This window comes from Zonotrichia leucophrys, chromosome 2 (assembly GCF_028769735.1).
Source record: "Zonotrichia leucophrys gambelii isolate GWCS_2022_RI chromosome 2, RI_Zleu_2.0, whole genome shotgun sequence".
Lineage (NCBI taxonomy): Eukaryota > Metazoa > Chordata > Aves > Passeriformes > Passerellidae > Zonotrichia > Zonotrichia leucophrys.
In genome coordinates this window covers 4,731,042-4,758,192 of record NC_088171.1, presented here as the reverse complement: position 1 = coordinate 4,758,192, position 27,151 = coordinate 4,731,042, and the positions used below count along the sequence as shown (strand labels likewise).

The 27,151-nt window shown below is 47.4% G+C and overlaps 1 protein-coding gene across 1 annotated transcript in view; it reads left to right on the top strand.

The window, feature by feature from the left end:
* Positions 1-3,617: 3,617 nt before the first annotated feature.
* The window catches only part of GARS1 (glycyl-tRNA synthetase 1), a 33,347-nt gene continuing 9,813 nt past the window's right edge, over positions 3,618-27,151 (top strand). Inside the window, exons 1-10 of the mRNA XM_064703826.1 lie at positions 3,618-3,868; positions 7,234-7,335; positions 10,219-10,321; positions 11,333-11,474; positions 12,101-12,189; positions 13,505-13,581; positions 23,035-23,180; positions 23,690-23,839; positions 25,296-25,458; positions 26,405-26,569. Coding sequence (XP_064559896.1) covers positions 3,728-3,868; positions 7,234-7,335; positions 10,219-10,321; positions 11,333-11,474; positions 12,101-12,189; positions 13,505-13,581; positions 23,035-23,180; positions 23,690-23,839; positions 25,296-25,458; positions 26,405-26,569 — 1,278 coding nt within the window. The 5' untranslated portion in view covers positions 3,618-3,727. The remainder of the gene's footprint in view (positions 3,869-7,233; positions 7,336-10,218; positions 10,322-11,332; positions 11,475-12,100; positions 12,190-13,504; positions 13,582-23,034; positions 23,181-23,689; positions 23,840-25,295; positions 25,459-26,404; positions 26,570-27,151) is intronic.

The window sequence follows — 27,151 nt, the reverse complement described above, 5'->3', positions numbered from 1 at the left end:
AAAACGCGCCTGGAAATGCGGCGGAGCGTGAATGTGTCTGCGAACCGAGGAGCCGCGCCGGACCAGCGGCCATGGACTCCTGCCTGGGGCTCTCTCCCTCTCCCCTTCCTGCACCTTTCCCCCCTCTCCTTACGCCTCTGCGAAGGGCTTCTCCTCCTTTCCCTCTTTCCCAAAAGAAATAACCCGCGGCAGGAGCAGGGCTCTGCCCTCCCCTCCATCCCTTCACAGTCACTGCAGGCTCCCTCCTGCCTCCCATTTGTGGTCTCGCTGCTCCCCCGCTGCTGCTGGTCCGCATGGAGAGCGGCGTGGGGGACACAGCCACGTTTCTTCTCTTCCTTCTCGTGTGTCTTTAACACCCCCAGATCTTTCAGGATGCTGACACCTCTCTGTTTCTGCAGCCAGAAGTTTGGGAGCTGAAAGGGGGGACCTGAACCTCCCCTTCCTGCAAATTCCATCATGCACTAGATCTCCCCTGTTTGCTGGGAGCTCCCCTTTACTTTGAGGGTGACAGTGCCCCATTTCATGCCCAGGGAAGGAAATGGAGATGGCTTTTCAAAGGGGATGGAGTAATGCACTTCCTAAATCCCATCCTGCCTCTTGGGGTCCTTTTGAGGGGTACAGAGCAGAAAACTAACATGGACATATTCTAACGTGGACCTGTTCTAACAGCTCCCACCAGGATGCTTATCAGGTGCAAAGAGGGGCAGAGCTGGGATCAGATTTAAAAGGAGAAGGAAAGCTGTACCCTGGGCAGTTGGGAGATATCAGCCAGTGGTGATGCTGTGCCCAGGAGTCAAAGATGGTGCCAGCAATGGGTGCTCCTGGCAAAGCAGCACCAGGCACACAGATCATCTCTGACGGAGTGGGTCAGAGCAGCCTGGCAGCACCCCAGAGCCCAAGAGCACGGGGATGATGGCACAGGGACACTGGGGCTGTGCCCACAGCCCCTCCATTGGCAGAGGATGCACAAAGCCCTTCCCACTGAAATCAGCTTGGAGGTGAGGTCCAACCAACCCACCCCAGATGTGACCCAGTTCTGGGGGTCCAGCTTGCTCATGGTCTCTCATGGCAGCTATGGCTGGGTGAAAGCCCTGCCTGATTTTCCTGCCATCCTGCACAACCTAACAAGGATCCAGCAGTGTGCCTTGGATCTGAGGACTCCAAATCAACACTCTCCATCTTCAGCAGTGCCATCACAAAAGGGGCATTTGGGGGTTCCTTGTGTTCTCCCCACTCACCCACCTCTAACCTTGCTCCAAAAATGTGTTCACCCTCTTTTTCCTTCCTTGTTTTTTCTTCTTTTATTGCTTTGGTTTTTTATCTAAAAAAAAAAACCCAACACAACTTTAGAAGTTCAAGTTCAAGTTGACTGTACATCCCAGACCTTGTGCTAGCCCAGAGCCTGGGCAGTCAAATACATCATGAAGGATTTATTCACCAGGACAGCCTTGCTCCATTGGTGCTCTCAGCCAGATGTTTCTTGAAGTCCTTTGTGTGAAGTGCTGCACCCACAGTTAGCTGGGAATGGGCAGGCAGGAGATCTTTTTGGCCCTTGTGTAGAGGTTGCCCCTTACCAGCTGCTGACAGTGCTGGGAACTGGTCCCAGGCATGTTTTTTTTGTTTTTCCAAGGAGAGGTCAGCACCCTGTGCAAGGCAGGATTTTATCCAGGGGAAAAGGCTATAGGCACCAGTCTGGCCCATCTCCATCCTGCAGTGTGCTGCCCTGGGGACCAATCCTCTGCCACTGAGGAGGGGAGGAAACCTTCTAGGAGGAGGAAAAAAAGAGATTTCTGAGGAATGTTGTTACTTGGTACAGGTACCTTCAAGTGTAGCATAGGAGAATAGAGCTGCCCCATGTCACTGGGGTTTCCCATCTCTCAGGGTTCTGCCCATATTTCCTCTACCATCCCAGTTGGCTGGGATTCCTCATTCCTCTTCATGAGCCAGTTCCTTCCAAGGCTGATTCCACAATCTTCACATCTTAGCTCCATGACAAACTAGAAGGGGACTGCAGAGCCAGTCCTTACACTTTTATCAGCACAGGATTAATTAAAAAAGAATTCAGAAATAGAAAACAGCTCGGCATTAACCTCATGCTAGAGCAATTTCCAAGCAGGTACGCCAGCGAAATAAAAACAGCAATTTGCAGCTAAATAAAAATAACAGTTAAGCATTTGAAACACAAATGCACCATTCAGGAGCAGCAGATAAATATTCAGACGCGTTCATTAGGAGGTTGAGGCTGTCTCTCAAATAAACAGACAGGTACAAAATAGCAGCCTGAATACTCCAATTACGCCAACATTGCATCAGTGCCGATGCTCCCGGCTCTGAGAGTGGGAGGGGGAGAAGGGGAGAGGGTGAGGAGGAGGAGGGCAGTGGGGAAAGCATGTGTGGGAAATATATATTTAAAATTTGCCTTAAATTTTGTTTTATGTAACCAGTGTTTGGATTCTCTTCCATGGAGGGTTTAACTCCTGAGGATGGGAAGTTCTGCTGTGACACTGTGCTCCTCGTGGCTCCTGCCATGGGCTTGCTTGGCCTGGCTCCCAGGGAAGACCCCCCAGACTGGGGAGAGCAGGGCTTGGCCCTAAACCCACCCTGCAGAGCCCCCGGGCAGGCAGGCACGGCCCTGGATCAGCACAAAGCAAAACAGCGCCCGGCCCAAAAGCTACAAAGTCTTTGGAGCTCAAGTACTGCAGCTGATCGGAAAAACAACATCACAGCGCCCTCAGCCCCCGCCATCCCCTTTGTCCCCTGAGGGTCCCTGCCCCACGGCCTGGATGTGACATTGAGCAGAGGGCTGGGAGTGGCTGGTGCAGAGTTCTGGTGTGGGGCTGTGGGGATTTCAGGGACAATGGGGTGTCCACAACCCCAAGGACAGCCATACTTCTTGGAGTGACATGTCACTTGGGTGGGGACAGGAATTACCCTGCCTCATACACACTGCAGGGGGACACAGCATGAGCTCTTATGTGGGCCTGGGGATGCTCAGGGACAATGCGGTGTCCCCAGCCCCAAGAACAGCCACACTTCTGGGGGTGACTTGTCACTGTATGGGGACAGGAATTACCCTGCTTCACAAACTGCAGGGGGACACAGCATGAGCCTTGGTGTGGGGCCATGGGGGTACTCAAGGACAATGGGGTGTCCCCAACCCCAAGGACAGCCACATGTCACCTGGGTGGGGGCAGGAACCACCCTGCCTCACAAACAGCATGAGCCCTAGTGTGGATTCAAGGACGATGGGGTGCCCCCATCCCCAAGGACAGCCCCACTTTTGGGGTGCCATGTGTCACCTGGGGGAGCGGGGCAGACCACTCAGGATGGTGTAGCACTTCTCGCCATTTACAAACTCTTATGCGGGCCGGAGGGGCTGCCCAGGAGTGTCCCCTCACCCTGGGGACAGCCGCACTTTGGGGGTGCCCTGTGTCCCCTCAGGGCGGTGCCACGTCCCGCCTTTCCCCGCTCCCGCCGCGCGGGGGCGCGCCGCTCCCCTCACGGCGGAGGCGCGGGAGCGCGCACCAGCGGCGCGGCGTGCGCGCGCCCCCTGCCGGCCGCGCGCACCCCCCGTTCCCCCCCGTGCCGAATCTGCGGGCGCTGCCCCAGTGCGGAAAGTGCCGCGCTCCACCCGCGCCGCGCTTTACTCTGGGCCGCGATTTCATCATGCGGGGGGCGGGCGCTGCTCCGCCCGCTCCCCCTCCTTCTCCTCCTCCTCCTCCTCCCCATGCCGCTTCCCCGTAGCGTCCTGCCCGCCCTGCTGCGCCTCCTCGCCCGCCCGCTTCGCTCCGCCGCCGCCCCCCCCGCCATGGACGGCCCGCAGGCCGAGGCGCTGCTGGCGCCGCTCCGGAACGCGGTGCGGCAGCAGGTAACGCGGCCCGGCCCGCGCCCCGCCCGAGGGGCTCGGCGGTGTCTCCCGGGGGTCGGGCGGGCTGTGGGAGGTGCCCCCGGCCCCTCCCGGGGGTTGCCCGCCCTGCGGAGGGGTCTTGGCGCATCCTCCCCGGGCGCTGCGGCGGCTCCGGCTCCGGCACTGCGCGGCCTGGAGGGGACCCCGGGGACACCCATGGGGACAGCTATAGGGACACTCATGGGGACACCCATAGGGACACCTATAGGGACACCCGGGGGTGCTCGGCGGGTGCGGGGTGGTCCCTCGGGCACAGGGAGGGTGCCGCGTGTGGGTTTCCTCTCATGGCTCTGTGCCCTCGCCGCGGTGCCGGGGCTGCCTGGCAGGGCTGGGTCTGTGCCTCAGCCTACCTGGGTGTCCCCTCCCGGGCTGGCTGTGCCCGGGCTGGCCCTGGCTGTGCCCTGCCTTAGGCCCTGCTCGTGTTCCCCGTGTTAAGCAGCCCCCTCGTCCCTTCGGGGTCACGCCGTGATGTCCCCTTAGAGCTGAGTTAGAGCTCCGGGTCCCCTCGTCCCTTCGGGGTCACGCCGTGATGTCCCCTTAGAGCTGAGTTTGTGCCGGGTCTCGGAGGTAAATGACGTTCATTTGGAGTCGCATATTTGCCTGATGCAGTAAGGGATGGTAGTTCCTTTGCATATTTTCCATTTCATCATCCTGATTAATCTAGGTGGGTGATGTGTCCTTTCAGCTGGGGCTGCATCGCGTTGTCTTCCCATCTCCCTCCTTTTACCTTTATCATCCTTCTTACCTGAGAAGGATTTGGTTGTCTTTTAGTTTCCTAAATAAATATTGTCACTCTGGCTGTGTACGCTAATGGACCTTGTGGAGTTCCTTCTCCTCTCTTCACCACCTGCCAGACCTATGTCTGTGTGTCCCCCATGTGTCTCCCTTAAGTGGCTGAATCCATATTATTCTCACACAGAGCTATGCGTGTGTCCCTTGTATTTGCAGATTTGTGCGTGTGTTTCCCCATTAAATGAGTGGATTTATGGCCCTCTAATTATGCCAGCACTTCAGTGAGTTTTTATTATGAATCACTGTACAGCATAATGCCTTGGCAAGAGAGCTGCTTGTAAATAAAGCAATGATCTCTAGAACCAGCCAATTTATTTAGTTTAAAATCCTGGGTGCTGTCATTTGCCTGTGAATACCAGGGCACCCCTTCTTTTCAGGGGTTGAGACTGTGGTGTGGGGCACCAAGGGAAAAATAAACAATAGTCCAGCTGGGGCCACACAGACTGTGCTGTACAACTGGCTGTAGTAATTCCCGGAGATATTTGCACAGGAGGAGAAGGAGGGGATAACAAAGATGGGGTGGTTGATGCCTCTGGATGCAGGAGTCTGTGTCTGGCAGCTCCAGGAGAAGTGGTTTAATTAAACCTGAGGGACTCAGCCTATGGAGAGGGAGCAGCCTATCTTCCTGCAGCAGTGCCTGATGCAATAAGCTGCCGTGATCCAGGGGTGGATCCCTCCCTGCTTTGCTGCTCTGTGGGACAAAGCTGCAGCAAAATTTGCCACATCGAGTGCTGCTGTGCACTCCTCCTCTTGGGCAGGGCTGGAGATCGGAGCTTTAATTAGATTGAGTCCTGTCAGCAGGGATAATTATTTGCTTCAGTTGTGTTTGGTTTTTGTTTTTTTTTTTTTCCCCTTCTCCTTGCGTATGTCTGAGCACTCTTACTTATAGGTCAAGACAAAGAGTTGCTGTGTGCTGCTTTTGGATGCTCAGCACTGAGCAGGGTGAGGGCTCTGTTGAGTCAGCAGGAGCTGCTTTGCTGCTGCCTTGATGTTTTTCCACTGCCGACCCCCCTGGCTCAACAAAGGCAATTTGGACTCACTACTTTAAAAGAGAAAAACACCAAGATCAGATCCCTCCCTCTGCCACGTTACCCTGGAATGGCAGTTGCACTCCTCAGCCCCAGAGTGAAACTTTCACGTTTTTGTTTAAGCAGTTAACAGGAAGGAAACAGCAGATTTGTAGCTGATGGGGTTAATCCTGACAGGATTCTTATTTTTCCTTCTTCTCATTGTGTGTGTTTTAATGCAGTCCTTGGAGACATCCTTTTATTAATAAAATGCACTTTTGAACCCCTCAGTCTCTGGAGCACTTTTATCTTTTCTAATCTGATTACAGAATAGCAATCTGTTTATTCTCTTCTCTTTGCTTTCTCAGTTACCTGTAATATTTTTGTCAGGAAAGTTTAGAATTTAGGGAAAAAATTGGTATTGTGGAAATGTTGTAATCTCTGTGGATTGTGGTTTTTTTCCTTTATTTTTTTTTCTCAAGATATGCAAGGTGCAAGAAAAGTGCTGAACTTGGAGTATCCCATTTTTAGAACATCCCACTTGGGGCAGCTTTGACATCTCTGTGCTTTTTCCTCCAGCACCTTTGTCCTTCTCAGTAATTCCACCTAGATCTTGGTTTTGGTGAAGAAGAGTGGACTCAAAGGAAGATTTTAGTTCATTTATCTCCAGGAGCAAACTGAGTTTGACAGCTGAGGATCATGTTCATAAAAGAGCCCTTTTGGGTGTGTAGGGATTGAGATTTCCCTGGGCTGAAAGGGAGAATCAGCCCCACAGGGCAGAGAAACCTCTGTGGAATTGTAACAAGGAGGTGCTGGTTTGACTCTGTCAAGACCTCCTGTAAGCCCACTGCAGGGTTTTGTTGCTCTGAAATATTTAGACTTTGGGGATTTTTTTAAAGGGTATTTTTATTTTGCTGTTGACTTTTTTGTATCTCTAAATTACAGAACAGGTTTTTAAAGTTATAGCAATTTTTACTCAAAATGCAACATTTTCTTTGCTTAGACGTTGAGCTGCAAATATCTGTTGTCTGTGAGACTTTCTTCTGAACATTTGTGTCCTTACTGGCCAGTTTTGATCAGGTAGAACAGAGGAAAAGAAGTCTGAAATGGTCATAGATTTTGAAGAAAAGGGAGGGGGTGGAAGGAAGAGAAAGCTCCTGGAAGGAGATGGAGAGCACACAGCCTGGGTTCACCATCTGAGAATCCACTTAGGGCATCCTCAGAGACAGAAACAGGAATTTGTGATGTGCATAGAGGAATATAATCCCACATGGAGATTGAATAGCAGGTCTGTGATTTAACATTTGTGTGGGGTGGTTGGATTTCCCTAATGAACTCTACTCTGCTAACTCTTAAAAGTGTTTAAACTAAAAGACTGCTAACTTAAAAGTGTGTTTCTCACTGTCAGCCTCTGGAGGTCTGTGTGCAGGCTGGACAGAAATCTCCTTTTGGATTGCCGGGGAGCTGGAAGAAAGAGATATCTCTTATTCATTATAGAATAAATCTCTAATGTTCTTTTTGCCCTAGGGAGAGCTGGTGAGGAAGCTGAAGGAAGAGAAAGCTCCCCAGGTGGACATAGACAGAGCTGTAGCAGAGCTCAAAGCTCGGAAGAGAGTTCTAGAAGCAAAGGTGAGTCTGGAAAATAAATTCTGAGCTCCACAGTTTTGTCTGAAAAGCCTTGAAATCTCTTCTTAGTTCTTTATTGCAGGTTTGGTCTAAACAGTCCAAATTCAGTTCTAGATTCAGTCCTAGACTGAATCACTTCTGAAATAGTTTTTGCAGGTTTCCAGCTAGTGGCAATTTAATTTTTTTACCTGTTACACTAATTTCTGTTTGCATTAAATCAGAGTGGAAACAAATACATACGAGTTCAGGTTGCCCAGTAATCAAAGCTGAAATTGAGTGCATATTCACTAATCTTTGTTTGCTATATAGATTTTTTTGTGTGCAGAGTGAGAGCACATGCTGTTCACTGTGGTAATTTTCAGATTCTTTGTGCACTGAAATTCCCTGTCATAGAGTATGTTTCTTTAGAAACCACCCATTTTGCTACAGTAACAAAGTTTCTGTAGATGTTTCAAATATCCTGTAGTTATTCTCGACCTCAGAGGTGAAATTGTATCCCCTTTTTTTAAATACAGCCAAGCTCTGAAGTCTTAGTGCAAATTAAATGATGAAACTTTAAGTTTGTTGTTTTTAGATCCATAAAGAAGTAAAATACATTTCTTATCCTATGAGCTTCCCAGACTGAAACAACAAAAAGAAACTCTTGAAGCTTAAAACAGTCACTTGTGCAGATTCACACATGTTCTTTCTAATTTCTGTTTCATGTAAACATGATTGTAGTTGTGCCTGGGTGGTACTCTTAAAAATAAAGAGTAAATCCAGCACTTTTTAGAGCTGCCTGACTGTGAGTTCACCTGAACTGAAACCCATTGACCCTGTTTGTCCTGCAGGGTCACGTGGGATGAACAGGTGCTGCTCTCTGCCAGGTCTGGCCTTGTGGCTGCCTGTTTACATCCACTGAACCCAAGAAAATGTCATTTTTACTGAGTGTTCAGCATAGGGACTGGGCTTTGAAACCATTGCATGAAACTTGCATCGATAACTTGCATCATCCTGCAGGAAATACTGCCTAGGTGTTCTCCCAGTTTGTGTACCAGCCCTCAGAAGTGTGGGGGATGTCAGCAGGCAGGTGAGGGGTCCTGGTGTCCCTGTGGATGTCAGCAGGCAGGTGAGGGATCCTGGAGTCCCTGTGGATGTCACCAGGCAGGTGAGGGGTCCTGGTGTCCCTGTGGATGTCACCAGGCAGGTGAGGGATCCTGGTGTCCCTGTGGATGTCACCAGGCAGGTTTGGAGTCCTGGTGTCCCTGTGGGTGTCAGAGGCAGATGAGGGGTCCTGGTGTCCCTGGGCATGTCAACAGGCAGGCTTGGGATCCTCCTGTCCCTGTGGATGTCACCAGGCAGATGAGGGGTCCCTGTGGATGCCATCAGGCAGGTGAGGGGTCCTGGAGTCCCTGTGGATGTCACCAGGCAGGTGAGGGATCCTGGTGTCCCTGTGGATGTCACCAGGCAGGTGAGGGGTCCCTGTGGATGTCAGCAGGCAGGTTTGGTGTGTCCCTGTGGATGTCACCAGACAGGTTTGAAGTCCTGGTGTCCCTGTGGATGTCACCAGGCAGGTGAGGGGTCCTCCTATCCCTGGGGATGTCACCAGGCAGATGAGGGATCCTGGAGTCCCTATGGATGTCAGCAGGCAGGTGAGGGGTCCTGGTGTCCCTGTGGATGTCAGCAGGCAGGTGAGGGATCCTGGTGTCCCTATGAATGTCACAAATCAGGTTTGCAGTCCTGGTGTCCCTGTGCCCCCCAGCTCTGTGTTGCAGGGTGCCTGTAGGATGCAGTGGGGAGGTTTCTGAGCACTTACACAATTTGTGTGGGCTGTCAGTGCAGGGCTGACCTTGCACATGCAGCATCTGCCCTTGGCAGTGCAGCACTCCAGTACTGGGAGTGTCACTCCTGATGCTGTTCCCAGCAAGGATCACAGTCCCTTCCACCTTTGGGGGAGGTTTTCAAGCCCTGGGGTTCCTGCTTGAAGATGTCAGAGCAGCTCTGAATTTGAAGCTTTGATCAGGGTGGAGCAGCTGAGTACACAGAGTGCAGTGCTTTTAAAATTAGACCACATTTATTTGTCATTATAGCTGATAGAAAAGGGGAAATTTGAAATACATGGACACACAATACCTTTTGTTACCCAGAGGCTTTTCCAAGTGATAGTCTGAGACACTTAGGAGGATCTGAATTTATTGCACTTCTGGGCTTAACTGTGCCTTAATGATCAAAACAGCTGCCTTGAAGGAAATCTTTGAAGTCTGTTGACCTCACTAATAGATTAGATTGCAAAAATCACAGGTTTTCAGACAAAGTATTGAGTCTGCTCTTAAACATTGTCACAGTATCTTGTCAGGGCATTAAGGCACTCCCAAGTTTTCTGAGTGCTGAAGAAAAATTTTACAAATAGATTTTCCATACACAAATACCTAAAATCATCCCTTTGGCTGAGCATGAGGATGATGGTGCTTGTAATCTTCATAGTCAGGATTCTTTCATGTGAGGAGCACCTTCCTGAAAGGTTTATGTATGCCAAGAGTTGGATGTGTGCAGTCTGAGATGGTCACTTAAAGCTCTTTCCACAGTCAGGAGACAGAAGAAGGTCAGAATTGGTTGGAAATTGCCTTTTTTTTGCAGTGATTGTGAAGAAAGCTGAGGATAACTCACTCAGGGGAAGTTATGTCATGAGTCCACCTCAAGTGTCTGAAATGATTCTGCATTCAGACAAGGGTGTTCAAAATTGAGCACTTGAATCTCAGTGGGAAGATTCCTCTTTGGAAACTGAGGATGTTGACAGGATACCTTTTTTCAAAGTGATCTTTGCAGGCTTTTGACTCACAGTGATGAGTGAAGAGGATTTCTCCTCCTGCCAGAATATTAATTGGTTTTGTTTTGCCTGATTTACAGGAGCTGGCCTTACAGCCCAAAGATGACATCGTGGACAGAGTTAAGATGGAAGACACTCTCAAAAGGAGGTTTTTCTATGACCAAGCCTTTTCTATTTATGGAGGTATGGCTTTGAAGAAATGTACATTTTAATCCCTTTAGGCTAATGTTCTGGTTTTTCTAGCTGGGTGAAATGCTGCACTCTAGCAATGCTATATTAATGTGGCATACACAATTTTTTTTTTTAAGTTTGCTTTAAACTTTCCTGCTTGAGTCTGTAAACCTTTCAAAAATTCCCCCTTCCTGAAGTGTTTGGGTTAAGATGGGGCTCAATTTTTGTTTTGTGCTCTCTGAATGGCAATGAGTGGACTTTAGGATGCATGTCCTGAGCATTACATTGGTAGAAGATGGCTCCTTTGCTGAGGGTAGGGTGCTTGGGGCTTAAGGAGATCATCAACTTATTTATAACCATTCATCTCTAGCTGAGCTTCTCTTGGCAAATTAATCACAGAATATTCTGAGCTGGAAGGGACCCACAAGGATCATGGAGTCAGCTCTTAAGTGAATGACCCAAAAGGAGACCAATAATGCTTAAACCCACTGTGAGCTTTAGAACCTGTTCCCTCAGTGAACTTTGCCAATGAACTTTATGGCAGAATAAAAGTGGCTGTAAACCTTCTCAGATGGCTGATATGAGCATCTCAGGAGGCTGCACAGTGCCTCTGTGGTTACTGCTCTTTCACCTTAGATACCAAATTAAACACTCTGAGTTGTTTTATTGGCTTTTTTAAAAAATCTTTGCAGCCACACTGGTGATTTGCGCATATGTGTTATTTATTACTGAATTTTCTATATTCAGATTCCTCCTTCACACAGATTATTGCTCCCACAAAACTTTCCACAAAACAGAATCCATTGGTGAAGGGAATGTGGTTTTTAGAGTTGTTGGTTGCAGGAGTTTATCAGTTTTAGTTTCTGTCACTACCTGATGCCTCAGTGCTCTGCAGCTGAACTGTGCTTCATGCTCATAAATGAAACCAACTGATGGAAATGCTGAGAAGGGAGGACATTTCCTCCAAATGGTGCAGCTTTGTACAATCTCACACCTTTTTTTTTTACCTGTTCCTCTTTGCAGGAGTCAGTGGTCTGTATGACTTTGGGCCTGTTGGGTGTGCTTTGAAGAACAACATCATCCAAGCATGGAGACATCACTTTATTCAGGAAGAGCAAATCCTGGAGATTGACTGCACCATGCTCACACCTGAGCCGGTTCTAAAGTAAATATGGGTCTTTATTTTATTTTTTTTTTTATCTGCAGCATGTAATTTCTGGTCATAGGTGCTTTTTACAGTGTTCTGTAAAATTATCCACAGGGATCTTGAGTCTGGGTTACCCAGTTTCACACCATAATTAGGTTCCATGCACAGGTCAGTGTGATAAGCTGCTGTTGTAAATCAGGGAAAGCAGTGGCATTCACATTTGAGAGTTCAAAGCTTCCTAGAAGTCCCATTAGGTAAGAAATTGTCATTATTCCTTTTTCTAAAAGATAAAGAAGACAAGGAAAAGGGCAGAAGCTTTCATGCAGCTGAGATATAAAATACTGGGAATATCTCCACCTGAATTACTGGTTACTCCTCACTACTGCAGCTCTGTTGAGTTTTGATCATGATGCAGTTCCTGAAGGCATTAAGTGTCATCTTTGTGACACATTTTAAGATTGAGATTATTGATACTTCCCACAGATCATATTTTCTGAGGGGTGATGCTGCTTAACCTGACTCTGTAATCTGAAGCAGTTTTTGAAGGATTTCACTTTGATAAAGGTCTGTCCACTGGGATCACACAGACCTGGGGCTGTCTGGTGGGAGCTGTCACATTCCTTGTTTTGTGTCATCTCTTCTAGGACTTCTGGCCACGTGGACAAGTTTGCTGATTTCATGGTGAAAGATGTGAAAAACGGGGAGTGTTTTCGTGCTGATCATCTCTTAAAAGGTTTGGTTTTGTTCCAAGCTGGGTGGGCCTGGGGATTTCTTGCAGGGGTACAAGCACTGGAAATGGAATCTTTCTCAAGGAAAGCCTGCTGGTGTGGTCAGTATTTCATATTTGTGTTTGCAGTAATTAATCATACCATACCAAAACTCCCATAGGTTCTCTTTGTGTCTTAAGTGAGGTTCAGGATCTCTGGTGAAAACACAGTTGTGTACCTTTTTATAAAACCCAGTGTCATCAGGCAGTGAAAGATTACTGTGTTGTCTAAGCCAAGGACTCCCATATAACAAGAATTTTGTACTCTAGTGCATTTTGGTCTTAGTTTTCTTGAATTTCAGTTGCTTTTTTAAGTACTGAAAAACAATTTATTGATGCTGTGAGGGGTCAGAGTGTGTTTTACCTGTAAGAGGTCAGTTACATGGCAGTGGTTTCATGTGTACCTTACAAATAGACTTCAGGCATTTCTTTGATTTGCAAGGTCCTCACACTTCTTCCTGGTTATTAAAATTTGTTTGGAAAAACAAACCAAGAAAGTCACAGAAATAAGAAGCCTGTTTGAAAACTTTCTCAGTTACAGCTCCACTGTGAATGGAAGGATTGTTCCACTCTGCTTCAGGGAGTGGTGCTCTCTGGTGTTTGAGCCTTTTTAAATTCAAGTATGCAGAACAATCTATATTGGCATTAAAGTAGTTTTTATGATATTCATTAAGAATTTATTTTGTTTAAAAAAAAAACACCTCAAAAGAAGCCCATCCAACCTCTGCCTCCTTTGCTGAGCAGCCTCATCAAACAAGTGTGTCCCTGTTGTGCAGCCCCTCCCTGTGAGCAGCCACCTGCTGTTACTGCCAAACTGAGCTGTTACTGACTAAAAAGTCAAATTGCTTTTTTCAAACAAGAGTGGGAAGCCTTGGCATCACTGTGTGCCTCTGTGTGTCAGGGAGGATGTTGTGCTGTGACATGGAAAGCAGTCCAGCCTCACTGTACCTGCCTCTGAGAGCAAAACCAGCCTTGCTGCTTGTGATCAGACTAGGTTTAATTTCTAGTCTGTAAAATAGAAAGCAAGAAAAGGACTACAAAGGACTGATTTGGTTTAGAGACAATATTGGAAAGGAACTGGATAAGAATGTGTTGTTTTCCCTGTGGCTCTCCAGCACAGTGAACTGTAGGTCACCACTGCCCTGAGGACATGATTGGAGTTACCCTGTCAGGACAAGTTGTGGACATCACTTAACTCATGCTGGGGGATCCTCCAGAGCTGTTTTATACTGGGGTCAGTGATGGAGCTGCAATCTGAACTCATGGCAAACTTTTCTTCCAGCTCACCTGCAGAAACTGATGTCTGACAAGAAGTGCACAGCAGAGAAAAAGGCAGAAATGGAAAATGTTCTAACACAGGTGGGTGCTGCACGGGGAGGTGGCTGCTTCAGGGACAGGGGTGTGTGACAGTCCAGAGGCAGTGGCCATTTCTGTTCCTGAGGATGCTCAGAAGTCTTTACCCCAGAGATCCTCTCAAATACAGAAAGGATTAACAAATTGAATTGTTAATAAATACTCTGAGCTTGCTGGTGAATCTTGTCTCCCTCACTCTTTTGGAGAGTTTCTGCTGTTATATTAATGAATCTCTTGAGTGTTGGGTTGGTAGGGCTGAAGCTCAGTCTTGGAGTTGGTTTGCTCTGTTTCACTTGATACCCTGGCAAAAACCTTTTACATTTGTCAGTCCCTTCTGTGGGATTGCCATACAAAGGAACAGAGATGGATCACAAGTGTTGTCAGGAATTTTTTTTTTTTTTGAGTCAGCTCAGCACTGATTTGCTTTGTTCTGAAATTGTCTCAGTGCTTTGAAGCACTGGAGATTTGTTCCTCTGTCTCTGACACCCCACAAAGATTTTTCCTGTGTTTACCATGAGAATAGTTGGTGTTCAGTCTGACATTCCTGAACAACTGTACAAATATTTGCCTTTATTTTTTTGTTTTCTTTTTTTTTAATGTTTGTTCTCGTGACTTCTAGGATAAATGCTTCCAAAGCCATGCATTGAATGAATGTTTCCTTCCAGAAAGAGAAACTATTTGTCAGTGTTTTGCATCACTGAGCAGCTGTCATTAGGTTCTCCACACTACAGCACTGAACTTTTACCATTCTTTAGGGAAATCTCTCTATTAATTATCGGAATATGTATCCCAATATAACCAGTTAGATGGTGCCTAGGCCAGTTCTGACCTTCGCTGCTTGGCCAGAGGCAGCTCTGCGGTGTTTCACCTCAAAGATACCTTGGCTGGCGGCAGAATGCAGCTGGGCACAAGACAGGACTCCGTTCTCCTCAGGGGAGAGCTTCTGGCGATGGTGAAGAAAAGAAGGGAGCGGATTCTGCTAGAAAGTAGCCAGATGTTTATTCCATGAGTACAGATACGTCTGCACTGGGCCACTGCTGGTAACAGAAAGAGGCCGCATGGTCTGATTCACATTTTAAGCTCAGGACAGGGGAAGGGGAGGGGACAGGTGAGTTACCAACCAGGTGAAGGGGGCAGGGTCTCAAGGGAGGATGACACTCAAACAGGCCAATGACCCCCAGGCCTGAGGAGCATCCTTTGAAATCGACGAATCACACGACACCTTGCTGGTATGTTAGCCTGATTGACAGGGCACACTCAGCAAGGGGTGAGGGGGAAGGGAGAAGGGATAGGTACACATGGGAAGGGCCCCGGACGTTTAAAACCGGACATTGCAACACACCACAACATCTCCCCCTAGTTTTGTTTAAAAAGAAGAGGACTGTGTTTATGGTGCAGAATGATTGCCAAACCATGGTTGGTAAATCGGTTCTTCTTCTACAGGAGGGTCAGTGTTTTCCACTGAGGCTTCCAGGTCATCCACTGGAGCACTGAGGGCTTCTAAATGGTAGACCTCAGGAGGGGGAGATGAGCTTGAGATTAACTTGAGAACCATGCGTCTGATTACTCCAAAAACAATGCTAAAAACTACAATAACTACAACTAAAATAAATAGCACTAAAATTACAGTTTTCAGAATAGATCCCAACCAGCCCGAGAGTCCCCAGCCATTGAAAAGTCCATTCAGCTCGTTGTCAGTTTCTCTGTTGATGTCTGAGAGCCTTTGTCAAGGTAGTCCATACGTGGTTTGGGCTGCGGTACTATGTAGGAGATTGCAGGTGGGATGATCACGAGTAGGACGAGAAGCAGGCTCGGTCTCATGACGTCTCGAGGCTACACACGAACAGTGGGATCTAAACTGGTACAAAAACTTGAGACAAACATATATTACAAACTATTCCAGATAGGAGGCTTAAATGGAATTTCTTCTAGAGAACGTGCGCGGCGTTTTCTTCTCCAGGCAGCGTGAGCAACCTGGGGTGCTTCTGCAGATTTCTCTGAGACTTTGGGAACATAGGGCTTTACCCATTTGGAAGGAACCCACCTTAAACCAGAGGGGGTGGACACACAGGCGTATCCACGTCCCCAAGTAACCAATTTGTAAGGTCCCACCATTTTCCAAGTCTCAGGGTCCTTTACTAAAACTGGAGGTTTTTCTTTCATCAACCTGTGACTGTTCCCCCTAAAGTGGCGTAGGATGGGAGGGTTCAGGCTGTCAAAAGAACAATTCAGAAAATTTATTGTGAATAGTGCCCTGGATAACCGGATGTGGGGAGGTTCTACCTTCAGAACCTGTTGTTGCTGGTCCAGGACCCTTTTAATATCACGGTGAGTTCTTTCTACAATGGCTTGACTTGTAGGGGAGTAGGGGATGCCAGTTTTGTGCTCTACTCCCCATTGCTGCAGGAAGCTCCCGAATTCCTTGGACTTATAAGCGGGCCCATTATCAGTTTTCAGCTCCTTGGGGATGCCCATGAAAGAAAAAGCCTGTAAGAGGTGCTTAATAGCATCAATAGATGACTCTCCTGTGTGGGCAGAAGCATAGACCGCTCCAGAAAAGGTATCTACACTAACATGAACATATTTCTGCCGTCCAAAAGCCTGTATGTGTGTTACATCTGTTTGCCACAGTTCACAACTGTTCAGTCCCCTTGGGTTTGCTCCCGTACTCACTGTAGGGAGTGCATGTTGTTGGCAATTTGGGCACGTGGCCACAATCGCTTTGGCCTGTTCTCGAGTGATGTTAAACTGGCGAACCAGGCCAGGTGCATTTTGGTGGAAAAGCTGGTGGCTGATTTTTGCCTGTTCAAAAACATTTGGGAGAGTGGCCATCACTGCAGGCGCAGCAAGAGCATCTGCCCTTCTGTTGCCTTCAGCGATAAACCCTGGCAAGTCAGTGTGTGACCTGACATGCATCACATAAAAGGGTTGCTCTCGGTGAGTGACTAACTTTACCAGTTTGGAAAGCAATTCAAAAAGTGCAATGTTAGATACATCTTGCAGTATTGCTTGATCTGCTCTGGATACTACTCCTGCCACGTATGCAGAGTCTGTGATCAGATTAAATGGTTCTGAGAACCTTTCAAAAGCCCTAACAACTGCAGCCAATTCAGCAACCTGAGGTGAACCTTCCACCTCAGCAATGTCCGTCTCCCACTGCTGGGTTTGAGGATCTTTCCAAGTCATAACAGACTTGTGTGACCTCCCGGACGCATCTGTAAAGACAGTTAGAGCCCTTTTTAAAGGTCTCCTACTTAGAGCAGTTCTTAATTTTAAAGTAAATTGAACATCTTGTTCAAACAATTTGCAAGCGGGCCGTGCTACCGAAAATTGTCCTGAGTAGGAATCCAGAGCAAACTGCAACACTTCATTTTCTTGAAACAATTGTTCCAGTATTTTCATAGTATTTTGACCTGATTTTAACTCAACTGGAATGTGAATGCACTTAAAATCACATCCTGCTAACTCCCTGATCCGGGTCCTTGCTTTCCGGATCAGTTCTGCTATCAGCTCCTGAGGCTTTGTCAGCCTCTTGGACCTTTTGTGACTGAGGAAAACCCATTCTATGATCAAGAGAGAGTCCCTCTGGTCCCGGTCCTTTTTTGGTGTGTCCTTTGCCTTAGGTGTTTGTTTTTCCTCCCACTGGAAAATAATTCCATGGAGGTGTGGCAACTTACCTAGGATGATAAATTTGAATGGCAGATCAGGCCGGCATCGGTGGGCCTGTCTTGTGGACATTGCAATCTGAACCTTTTCTAGAGCTTTCCGTGCCTCTGGGGTAATAGACCTAGGAGCACCTGGGTCCTCTCCCCCTTTCAGTAAATTGAAAAGAGGGGCAAGGTCTTCATTAGTCAGACCAAGCCATGGTCTTACCCAATTCAAAGACCCACACAACTTGTGGACATCCGCAAGGGTCTTGATCCTTGGATTGATTTCTAGTTTTTGAGGAACAATGGTCCTATTTCCAATTTCTAAGCCCAAATACTTCCAAGGTGGCATCTTTTGAATTTTCTGTTCCTGGAGCTCGAACCCTGCAACAATCAATGCATCGATCGTTAGGTCAAGCGCATGTGTTAGTAAATCATCATTGGGGGCACACACAAGGATATCATCCATATAATGATAGATGATGGCTTTCTCTGCGGCTGCACGAACTGGGGAAAGCAGGGAAGAGACATACCACTGGCAGATAGCTGGAGATACCTTTAGGCCCTGAGGAAGAACGGTCCAATGGTACCTTTTCATAGGAGCTTCTGAATTGATAGAAGGGACTGAGAATGCCAAACGCGGTGCATCGTCAGGGTGCAATGGGATTTGGAAAAAACAATCTTTAATATCAATAACAGCTAATTTCCAATCTTGAGGAAGCATTGTTGGGGATGGCATACCAGGCTGGGGAGAACCCATATCTTCAATTACATTATTAATTTGTCGGAGGTCACAGAGAAGTCGCCACCTCTTTTTGTCAGCTTTTTGGATGACAAACACTGGAGAGTTCCATGGGGACATGGTCTCCACAATGTGGCCCTTTCTTAGTTGCTCTTGTACTAGTTCTTCAAGCACTTTTATTTTTTGTTTACTGAGTGGCCACTGTTTCACATCAACTGGTTCGTCTGTTTTCCACTTAAGTTTTTGAGTGGGGCGCTGTTGTCTAATGACTGCTGCACAAAAATGCTGTGGAGAGTCTGGAATATTAATTGTGACACCCCACTGGGCCATTAAATCTCTCCCTAACAAAGGTTCTGAATAATCTAACACAAATGGACGGATATTTGCCAATTGTCCGTTTGGACCCTCGAATTGAATAATGCTTTTGGATTGCCTTGCCAATTGCAGACCTCCTACACCTCGAAGGTGACCAGCAACATTTTGTAAAGGCCAGTGTGCTGGCCAGTCTTGTACTGGAATCACTGTGCAGTCTGCACCTGTGTCTACAAGCATCTCAATGCGTTTAGACTCCCCACCCCCACTGACATTGCACCACAATTTGGGTTTATCTGTCCCAATAACTTGGACCCGGGCGACTGTGGGCCCTTGTTTATCGGCATTTTCAGGTAAAGATGGCACAGGGATAGCTTGAGCAACAATTTGTCCCTTAGGAAGAAACAGGGGTGGGTGGAAACAGTGCAGGCTGAGAACAAATTGCTTGGGATCTGATGTTGTCAGTCCCGGAGCAATTTCGATCTCTTGTGGTGTGTTTTTGTCCCCAGTGATGATGTACTTACAACGAATTTGGTTCCAAGTACCTTTCTGTTCAGGATTTACAGAGACAAAATGCCAGTCAGTGTCCTTCAGGTGGAGTGACTCTGTCAGCTGCAACCTGTAAGGCTCATTGACAGAAGATGCGGTTAATACAGAATCACTTAAATCATAACAAAGGTTATTTTGTTTCACATTTAACAGTGGACTAGCGGACTTGGTCTTTGAAGCACCTGCTTCACTTACACAAATGTTAATATTATCGCGCGCTTGATTTATTTTGCTACCCTTATTCTTGGCCTGCTCCTTTTATGTCTGCACGCCTGGCAGGCTGGCGCTTTATTCTTCGTTTTTTTGTTGTTGACCCCCAGGGAGGGCTTGTAGTTCTCCTCCCCTGCTATTTTTAAATTCATCAAATTCCCTTTTCAGGGGGCACTGGTTACTCCAGTGCCCCAGCTTATTACAAAGCAGGCATGGTTTAGTGGGCTCAACCATTGCCGGTCTCCGCTGCTGCCCAGGGTGCTGCTGTGCTGAAAGAGAAGGTGCAGGGCTGGCAACAGCAACACGCTGAGGTGGTCTTGGCAGCAGCCTTGGTCTGGAGTCTTCAGCAACACTCATCAGAGGCACTTTCCTGTTACAGACTAGAAGCATATCTTTTAATGTAGGGGAAGGTTCCATAGGAAGGCTCAGGATTGCTGCTCGACACTGTTCATTTGCATTTGTGAACGCTATTTCTTCTAAAATTGCTTCCCTTGCATTTTCCTTTTTAACTTGTATTTCAATGGCTCTAGTTAGCCTTTCTACAAATTTCACAAAAGGTTCTGATGGTAGTTGTTTGATTTTACTATAGGGCTCAAAAGGCCCCTCAGGTTGGAGGGAAAAGAATGCCTTTTCAGCTGCTTCCTTTACTTTCTCAAGTGTTTCTGCAGGAATTGCAGCAGCTTGGACTGAGGGAGAAGACCATTGACCCTCACCACAGAGGTGGTCAATAGTAATAAGGTTACCATTGTTGTCTTTTGCTGTGTTTGGATCAGCCTGTAAGCTTGGGAGAGCATCTTTTAGCAGTTGTTTCAATGCTGATTCCCATAATTTGAATTCCGTGGATGTCATGAGACATGAAAACAATTGTTTTAAATCATGTGGAACCACAATAGTCCTACTTAATTCAGAATTTAAAAGGCCACGGAAATATGGACTGTGTTGACCATATTCTTTATGAGATTTACAGATCTCTTTAATCAATTGTCGTCCAAAAGAACTCCAATTAGCAGCTGGGGCTGCTCCAGCTTGAGCTGCAGGCAGAAACGTAACAGGAGCCAGTGACAACATGGCACCATGCATTGGGTCTGCTGTCCCCTGCTCTGTATCCCTTGAATCAGAAGCATTGGGATCACAGCTACAGGTTTGGGGACAGGCAGTGGGTGTGTCCCCACTGCGGGAACCCGGGGAGGGGGCGGGTACAGGGAGCCGGCAAGGGGCGGGAAACCGTGGGAACAAGGGGCGGGGTCAAGGGGCTGGCAGGGGGCGGGGATACCGTGGGAACAGGGGGCGGGGTCAAGGGGCTGGCAGGGGGCGGGGATACCGTGGGAACAGAGGGCGGGGTCACCTGGTGACATCACGTCAGCAGCCGCCCCCTGGCAGGAGTAGAGGGGCGGAGCTGAGGGTACTGCAGGAAAGGCGGGGGGAGGGGGGAAGGGGTCACGAGGAACAGGAGGAGAGGGGGATGGGGCAGGAATTTTGGGATGCTTAAGAGGATTTTGGGAAGAAGAAGACCAGGTTTGGGAAGATGCCACGTGGCACCCACCATTTTGCGGACCCCCTATGGACTGGGGGCCATTTTGGACATCACTGCTCTCCGAAAAGCTAACAGGGGTTTTAGAGGGAGAGGGAGGAACAGGGAGAGCAGAGGCACATGGCTTTACATTTGGCTTTTTCTCCATTTCCTTTTGTTTGAGCAATGCTGTTCGAATTTGCAAACTCCAGAACACAAATTTAGCTGAGGGTGATTTGCCAGATTGTCCTAAGGTTATCAATTCATTCCCAACTTTATCCCAGAATTGAATATTGTGGATTTCTTCAGGGGAAATGTTTGGGAACTGCAGAAAAAGCCATCTTATAAACTGTTTCAATTTTCCTTTAGAGAATTTCACATTACTCTTGATTAAAATGCTAACAATATGATAATACACTCCCCTTTGTACAATGCTAAGTTTGGAACCCATGTTAAAAAGCAAAGTACTTAATCCCGCCTGACCAAAAACAAAGCTAAAATCAGCTACCAATTTCTAAAAAAAACCACAGATAGAAAGCGATAACGAGCAGACAAAAGCTTCACAATGCAGCTGTATATACTGCTTTTAAAATTCCCGGGCAGCGGCGGCAGGGCACGCCCTGCCCCCCGCCGTGGAATGCAGCGCCCCCGCGGAGCAGAGGCAGCAGCCACGCCACGTGGCAGCCGAAACCGGGACGCCCCCCCCCCCGCCGCCGCGTGTGCAGAGCACTCCCGACCCCCGCAGGTCCCCCGGCCACGTGGAAAGAGAGCCCCCCCCTCTCCCGCAAAGAGAAAGAGAAAGAGAGTCTCTTAACACGTGTCTGAACACGCTGCTGAGCCGGGGGGGGAAGGGCAGAGAGCGATCCCGCTCCGGCGCGAATTCTAAAAAACAGTGAAACACGCAGCAGGAAAGCTAAACTAGAACGCTATGAATTCTCGTCTGTGGGGCTGCGCAGCCAAAATGCAAAGGCAAAAAGGAACAGAACTCGCGGCAGAGTCTGTTTTTGAGCTTCTGCTCTACCGAAAGCAGAGATACTCACGTGAAATGGAAGCTGTAGGCTGGGTACAGGCAGGCAGGTCTCCACCGGAAAAGGACCTCTCTCTGGGTGCAAGAGAGGCTGCCCTTTTCTCCCTCTGGAAAATCTGCTCACCACAATGAAGCTGGGCTTTCCAGAAGGCACCGAACAGTCCACGAAACTTTTTCTGGGAATATTCCCAAAGTCTCTAGCTGGGAGTCTTGAAGCCAGGCTCCTTTCAGCTGGATGCACGGCTGGCAGAAGCTTCTCTGAGGAACTGCGAGTCCTTTTTCGGGCTGCAGAGTCGAGCCACCCACAGGGACGCCAATATATTGGAATATGTATCCCAATATAACCAGTTAGATGGTGCTTAGGCCAGTTCTGACCTTCGCTGCTTGGCCAGAGGCAGCTCTGCGGTGTTTTACCTCAAAGATACCTTGGCTGGCGGCAGAATGCAGCTGGGCACAAGACAGGACTCCGTTCTCCTCAGGGGAGAGCTTCTGGCGATGGTGAAGAAAAGAAGGGAGCGGATTCTGCTAGAAAGTAGCCAGATGTTTATTCCATGAGTACAGATACGTCTGCACTGGGCCACTGCTGGTAACAGAAAGAGGCCGCATGGTCTCATTAACATTTTAAGCTCAGGACAGGGGAAGGGGAGGGGACAGGTGAGTCACCAACCAGGTGAAGGGGGCAGGGTCTCAAGGGAGGATGACACTTAAACAGGCCAATGACCCCCAGGCCTGAGGAGCATCCTTTGAAATCGACGAATCACACGACACCTTGCTGGTATGTTAGCCTGATTGACAGGGCACACTCAGCAAGGGGTGAGGGGGAAGGGAGAAGGGATAGGTACACATGGGAAGGGCCCCGGACGTTTAAAACCGGACATTGCAACACACCACAACAATTAATAATAGAGTATTTTTATATCCTGTGTTTGGATTTATTTTCCTGATATATGAAAGATCATGACAACTAGAAATGCAGAACAGCTCTGAAAGGGCATCTAATGCATAGCTTGAATATTGTGTTTCAAGCAGCAGAAGAAAGAGGAGTGAATGCAGACAAAGCCCTGCAGAAATTTGATCTTTCTTCTCTCTCATTGCTGTATTTTTTTTGCTCCCAGCACAGATCTCCCCATGTTTTAGCTGAATCTGTTCAAAGGAGTCTGTTCTGGTGGGTGGTGGTGCAGTCCCAATGACTTTCCTTGTGCTTTACACCCACTCTTAAGCTCAGACCTCCTGTGGTATGACTAAATCCCAGACCTATTACTAAAATGGGTTTGCAAATGTGCAAAGTGTAGTCTTCTATCACTGGTTCAAACTTCAGCTTGCTTGAAAATTTAGGTTAGAAGGGAATATTTTGGGTAGGTGATTCAGAGCTGTAGATCACGCTCAGTAAAAGATAAAGAGGACATTCATTCCTGTTATCTTGTCTAGTAATTAAAATAATTCTCTTGTGTTTTGGTATTAGTTGGACAATTATGGCCAGCAAGAGCTTGCAGATCTCTTTGTGAACTACAATGTGAAGTCCCCTGTCACTGGGAATGACCTGTCCCCTCCTGTTTCTTTCAATCTGATGTTCAAGACCTCCATTGGGCCTGGAGGAAATATGCCTGGGTAGGTGCTAATTTCATTCTGCTCACACTCTCCTTGTTTTAGAGATGTTTGGAATAAAAATGAAATCTCTGGAGAAGCCTTCCTTCCCCTGCCTCTCACTCCCAGCCTCCTGTAGCAGGTTAGCATTCCTTGGAGTCTTGGGGAGAGGCAGGAGAAACAAGGGGCTGTTGGAGAATCATGAAAATACTTAGAAGCACCCAAAATACAGATCCCAGCTGTGCCCTTGCTGTTGGAGTAGTTTTCATAAAGCCAGTTGATGCTGGTCTCCAATTGTCAGTGACTTCATGGCTGTAGAAAACCTACTTCAAGGTACCTATCTGAGGAAGGAGGTGAAGGAAGTTTTTTCCCCTTCAGTCTATTGCTTAATTGGGTTTTTTTTTTTTTTGTCTGGAATTAAAAGTCTGAAGAGAAAAACTTTTACCTGTGAGTTTTGTAACAACTGTGGCTTTCTCCCTGCTTTCCCCACCCTTAAACCTTCCTGATTTTTCTTTTCTCCCATCTCTTTTCAGCTATCTGAGGCCAGAAACTGCACAGGGAATATTCCTCAACTTCAAACGTCTGCTGGAGTTTAACCAAGGCAAATTGCCTTTTGCTGCTGCCCAGATTGGAAATTCCTTCAGGAATGAAATCTCACCCCGCTCCGGCCTTATCAGAGTGAGGTACTGCCAACTTCCTCTTCCAGGGCAGGAGGGCACCTGGGAGCAGGGAACATCTTCCTTTGGCTCCAGGGTTTGTGCTTTCTCCCAGAGGAATCCTGGTTTTGTGCCTGGTGGGCCTCAGGCTCTACAGATGAATTCAGAGTTTAGGTTTGAAGTACAGAATTCTGATTGGCTTGTGATAAGCAAAATCTCTGAAATAGTTGTTGTATTAGAGATAAACTCAGTTTCACTGACAGAATTTGGCTTCCATCATAGTCTAAAAGAATCATGTCTAAGGTAGCTGTGTTCTCTACAGGGCTTTGCTTGCTTAATTATGTTTGTGCAATTTCCTTTGAAACTGAAATCTAAACGTGCTTGACCTTGCAGCAATATTTCCTTGTCTCAGTCCTGCAGATTGTGCAGCTCTACAGCTTGCTGCAGAGAGGAAGTTGGGAGATAACCTGACTCAGGACCAGGGTTGGTGTTGCAAGATCAGTCAAGCTGGAAAGCTCAGGGTTATTGGGAATTACTTCTGACAGCAGTTCTGTCTCTGGATAAAAGTGATTATTGCCTTTCACTAGGGATAATCTCTGTATTTAAACTGATCTATCCTAACTGGAAAGTCACTTCCATATAATTTGGAACAAGGGCTCCCATGCACAGACAGTGCATGTTGTAAATTTGGTAATTGATTATTTTGTGGTGCCATAAATGTCACTGAGAGGCTGTGACATCCTTAGCACAGAGGGAACTCAGGAATTTCCTCAGTCCTCCTGTTCTGTTTTGCTCATCTGGAAATGAGAACTTCTCTCATTGAAATCATCTTCAGTCAAATATAAATGATATGCTTGTGGCACATTTATTGGAGACTGTTATTATGCAATCACAGCAAATTACACCCTGATGGCTGTGATTTACAGTTAATGATTACCTAGAGCTTTTTTAAAGGTTGTTGATAACGAGCTAATTCAGTGGAAAGTGATTTCAAGCAAGAAAGCTCAGAATCAATCTCTGAGTAAAGATATATTAAAGACAGGTTCTTAAAACAGAATTCATGCCATTGCTGCGTGCAGCAGTATCATTATCTTCAGGAAATTACCACCTCACCTGGTTATTTTTGGCACCTCTGACATGAGTTAAAGCTACTGATTTAATGAGCAGACCCTGTTAGGAACAACTGCTTCTAATATGGGCATCAAAGCAGTCTGGAAAAACTCTAGAGAACTTCTGGAAGTACTTCCAAAGGTGATGTTCTCTGCTCTGATTCACAGTGGGGTCAACCACAGCCTGGAGAGCTCTAGATGAATCTGTAGGAAGTTTTGTTAGGATTTTGAAGGTGAAACTAAATCCAGTGATGAGACTGGTCCATGTCCTGCATAGGATTTTAAATTACTGGCTTTCTGTAAGAGGCTAAAGCACAATGGTTTATTAGGGTCTAATGCATAAAATATTTAATGTGTGTGTTTGTTCTCACTAGGGAATTCACCATGGCAGAAATTGAGCACTTTGTGGACCCCAGTGAGAAGAACCACCCCAAGTTTCAGAACGTGGCAGATCTGAACATCCTCCTGTACTCAGCCAAGGCGCAGGTCAGCGGGCAGTCAGCGCACGTCATGCGCCTGGGAGACGCTGTCCAGCAGGTAACCCTCCTCCTGCAGCCTCATCCAGCTTGCTCCTTGCAGTATTGCTCTCAGGGCTAAGTTACAAACTGGATTTTTAAAATTAGGGCTCTGACTGATGGGTCTGTCCAGTCCTGTGTTGGTCTGAACACATGTAGTGCAGTTGGAATATTCTGAATCCAGGACATGGATCACTGGGCCTTCACAAAGTTTGTGTTGTGTTGGTGCCAGCTGGGTTTGCTCCCTGATTTCTGAGTAGTTTCTCTTCAGTGAATCAGAGAGACTGAGATCTAGGCCTGGCCCTAGAAGAGTGCAGGTGGTGCTGGGATAGGGGTTGGAAGCTAAACTTCACACTTAGCTAGTGAAGAAGGGCAGTAAGCAATATTAATACAAGCAGTATCTAGAATCTCATATTCAGCTGCTGATCCCCATGAGTACATGGCTTGCATAATTAGGTGAATCACTACCTGATTAATCTAATTATGAAGGAGTTGATTTACCAACCTCCTCCTCCTCATTTCCTCCGACACCCAAATGAAAAAAACCCCAAAACCACCAAAACACTGCCTTTAAAAAACAAACAAAGCAAAAAGTCCCAAAAACAAGTGCCAAAAAAATAAAAAGAACACCACCCCTCTGTTGTATTGCAGCTGTGAACTGCAGGGTGCAGCTGTTGTAATGCCAGTGACTGCACTGTTGCATACAGTGGGGTATTTACAAGTAGGTGATCCTCAGAGCCAGTGGGTGATGAGTCCTGGAGTGACAGTAACTCACTGTTTGATCAGATGGAGATGCTGCCAGTGCCACCAGGTGAATTTGAAGAGATGAAACAGCTTCAGGAGAGACAGAACTTAACCACAAATTCTATCTGTAACATGTCAGGTTGCCTGCAGAAGTTCAACAAATCATGACTTTTCTTCCTTAGGGATTCACATGGGTGTTTTCTCCCTGCTTTTTCCCCCTGCAGGGTGTGATCAATAACTCTGTCCTGGGTTACTTCATCGGCAGAATCTACCTCTTCCTCACCAAGGTCGGCGTGTCCCCGGAGAAGCTGCGCTTCCGCCAGCACATGGAGAATGAGATGGCTCATTATGCCTGTGACTGCTGGGATGCAGAGTCCAAAACCTCCTATGTGAGTGGGCAAAGTGCAAACAGCAAGGGGAACTCCTGTCAGATCTGATTTATTTCTGGCTTTTTAAAGTTAGGGCTGTGGGTGTGATGCATCTCTCTGGCTTCATGTTGGTCTAAACACACATAGTGCAGTTGGAATATTCTGTATCCAGGACCAAGGGGCAGCTCAACTCCCTGCACAAAGTTTCTGAACTGTTCATGCTGCTTTGGTGGGTCCAGGCTCCTTTGCTGGAGCCTGAAGTAGCCTGGGGACACTTCAGTGGTCAAATTTCATCTGGAGTTAAAGGGAACTGAGTCCTGGTGCTCTCCAAACACTGTAACCTCCCTAACAGCAGTGGGGAAGGATTTGTTTTGCTGGAGGTGTTATTCCAGGGCAGATTGCTTCCTGCTTGAATGCTTGCTCTTCCTTTCCCTCTCCATGCTGTGAGAAATGAGTTCACTCCTGCCAGTTCAGACAGCTGGTACTGGAAGGAAAATTCCTCAAGGATTTGTTATCATCTTCCTGCTGAGTCATTAAGAGCTTTTTCATTCAAGCCTTGTTGAGTGCCTTTTTTCCCCCCATGTATTGTTGGTTGGATTTAGA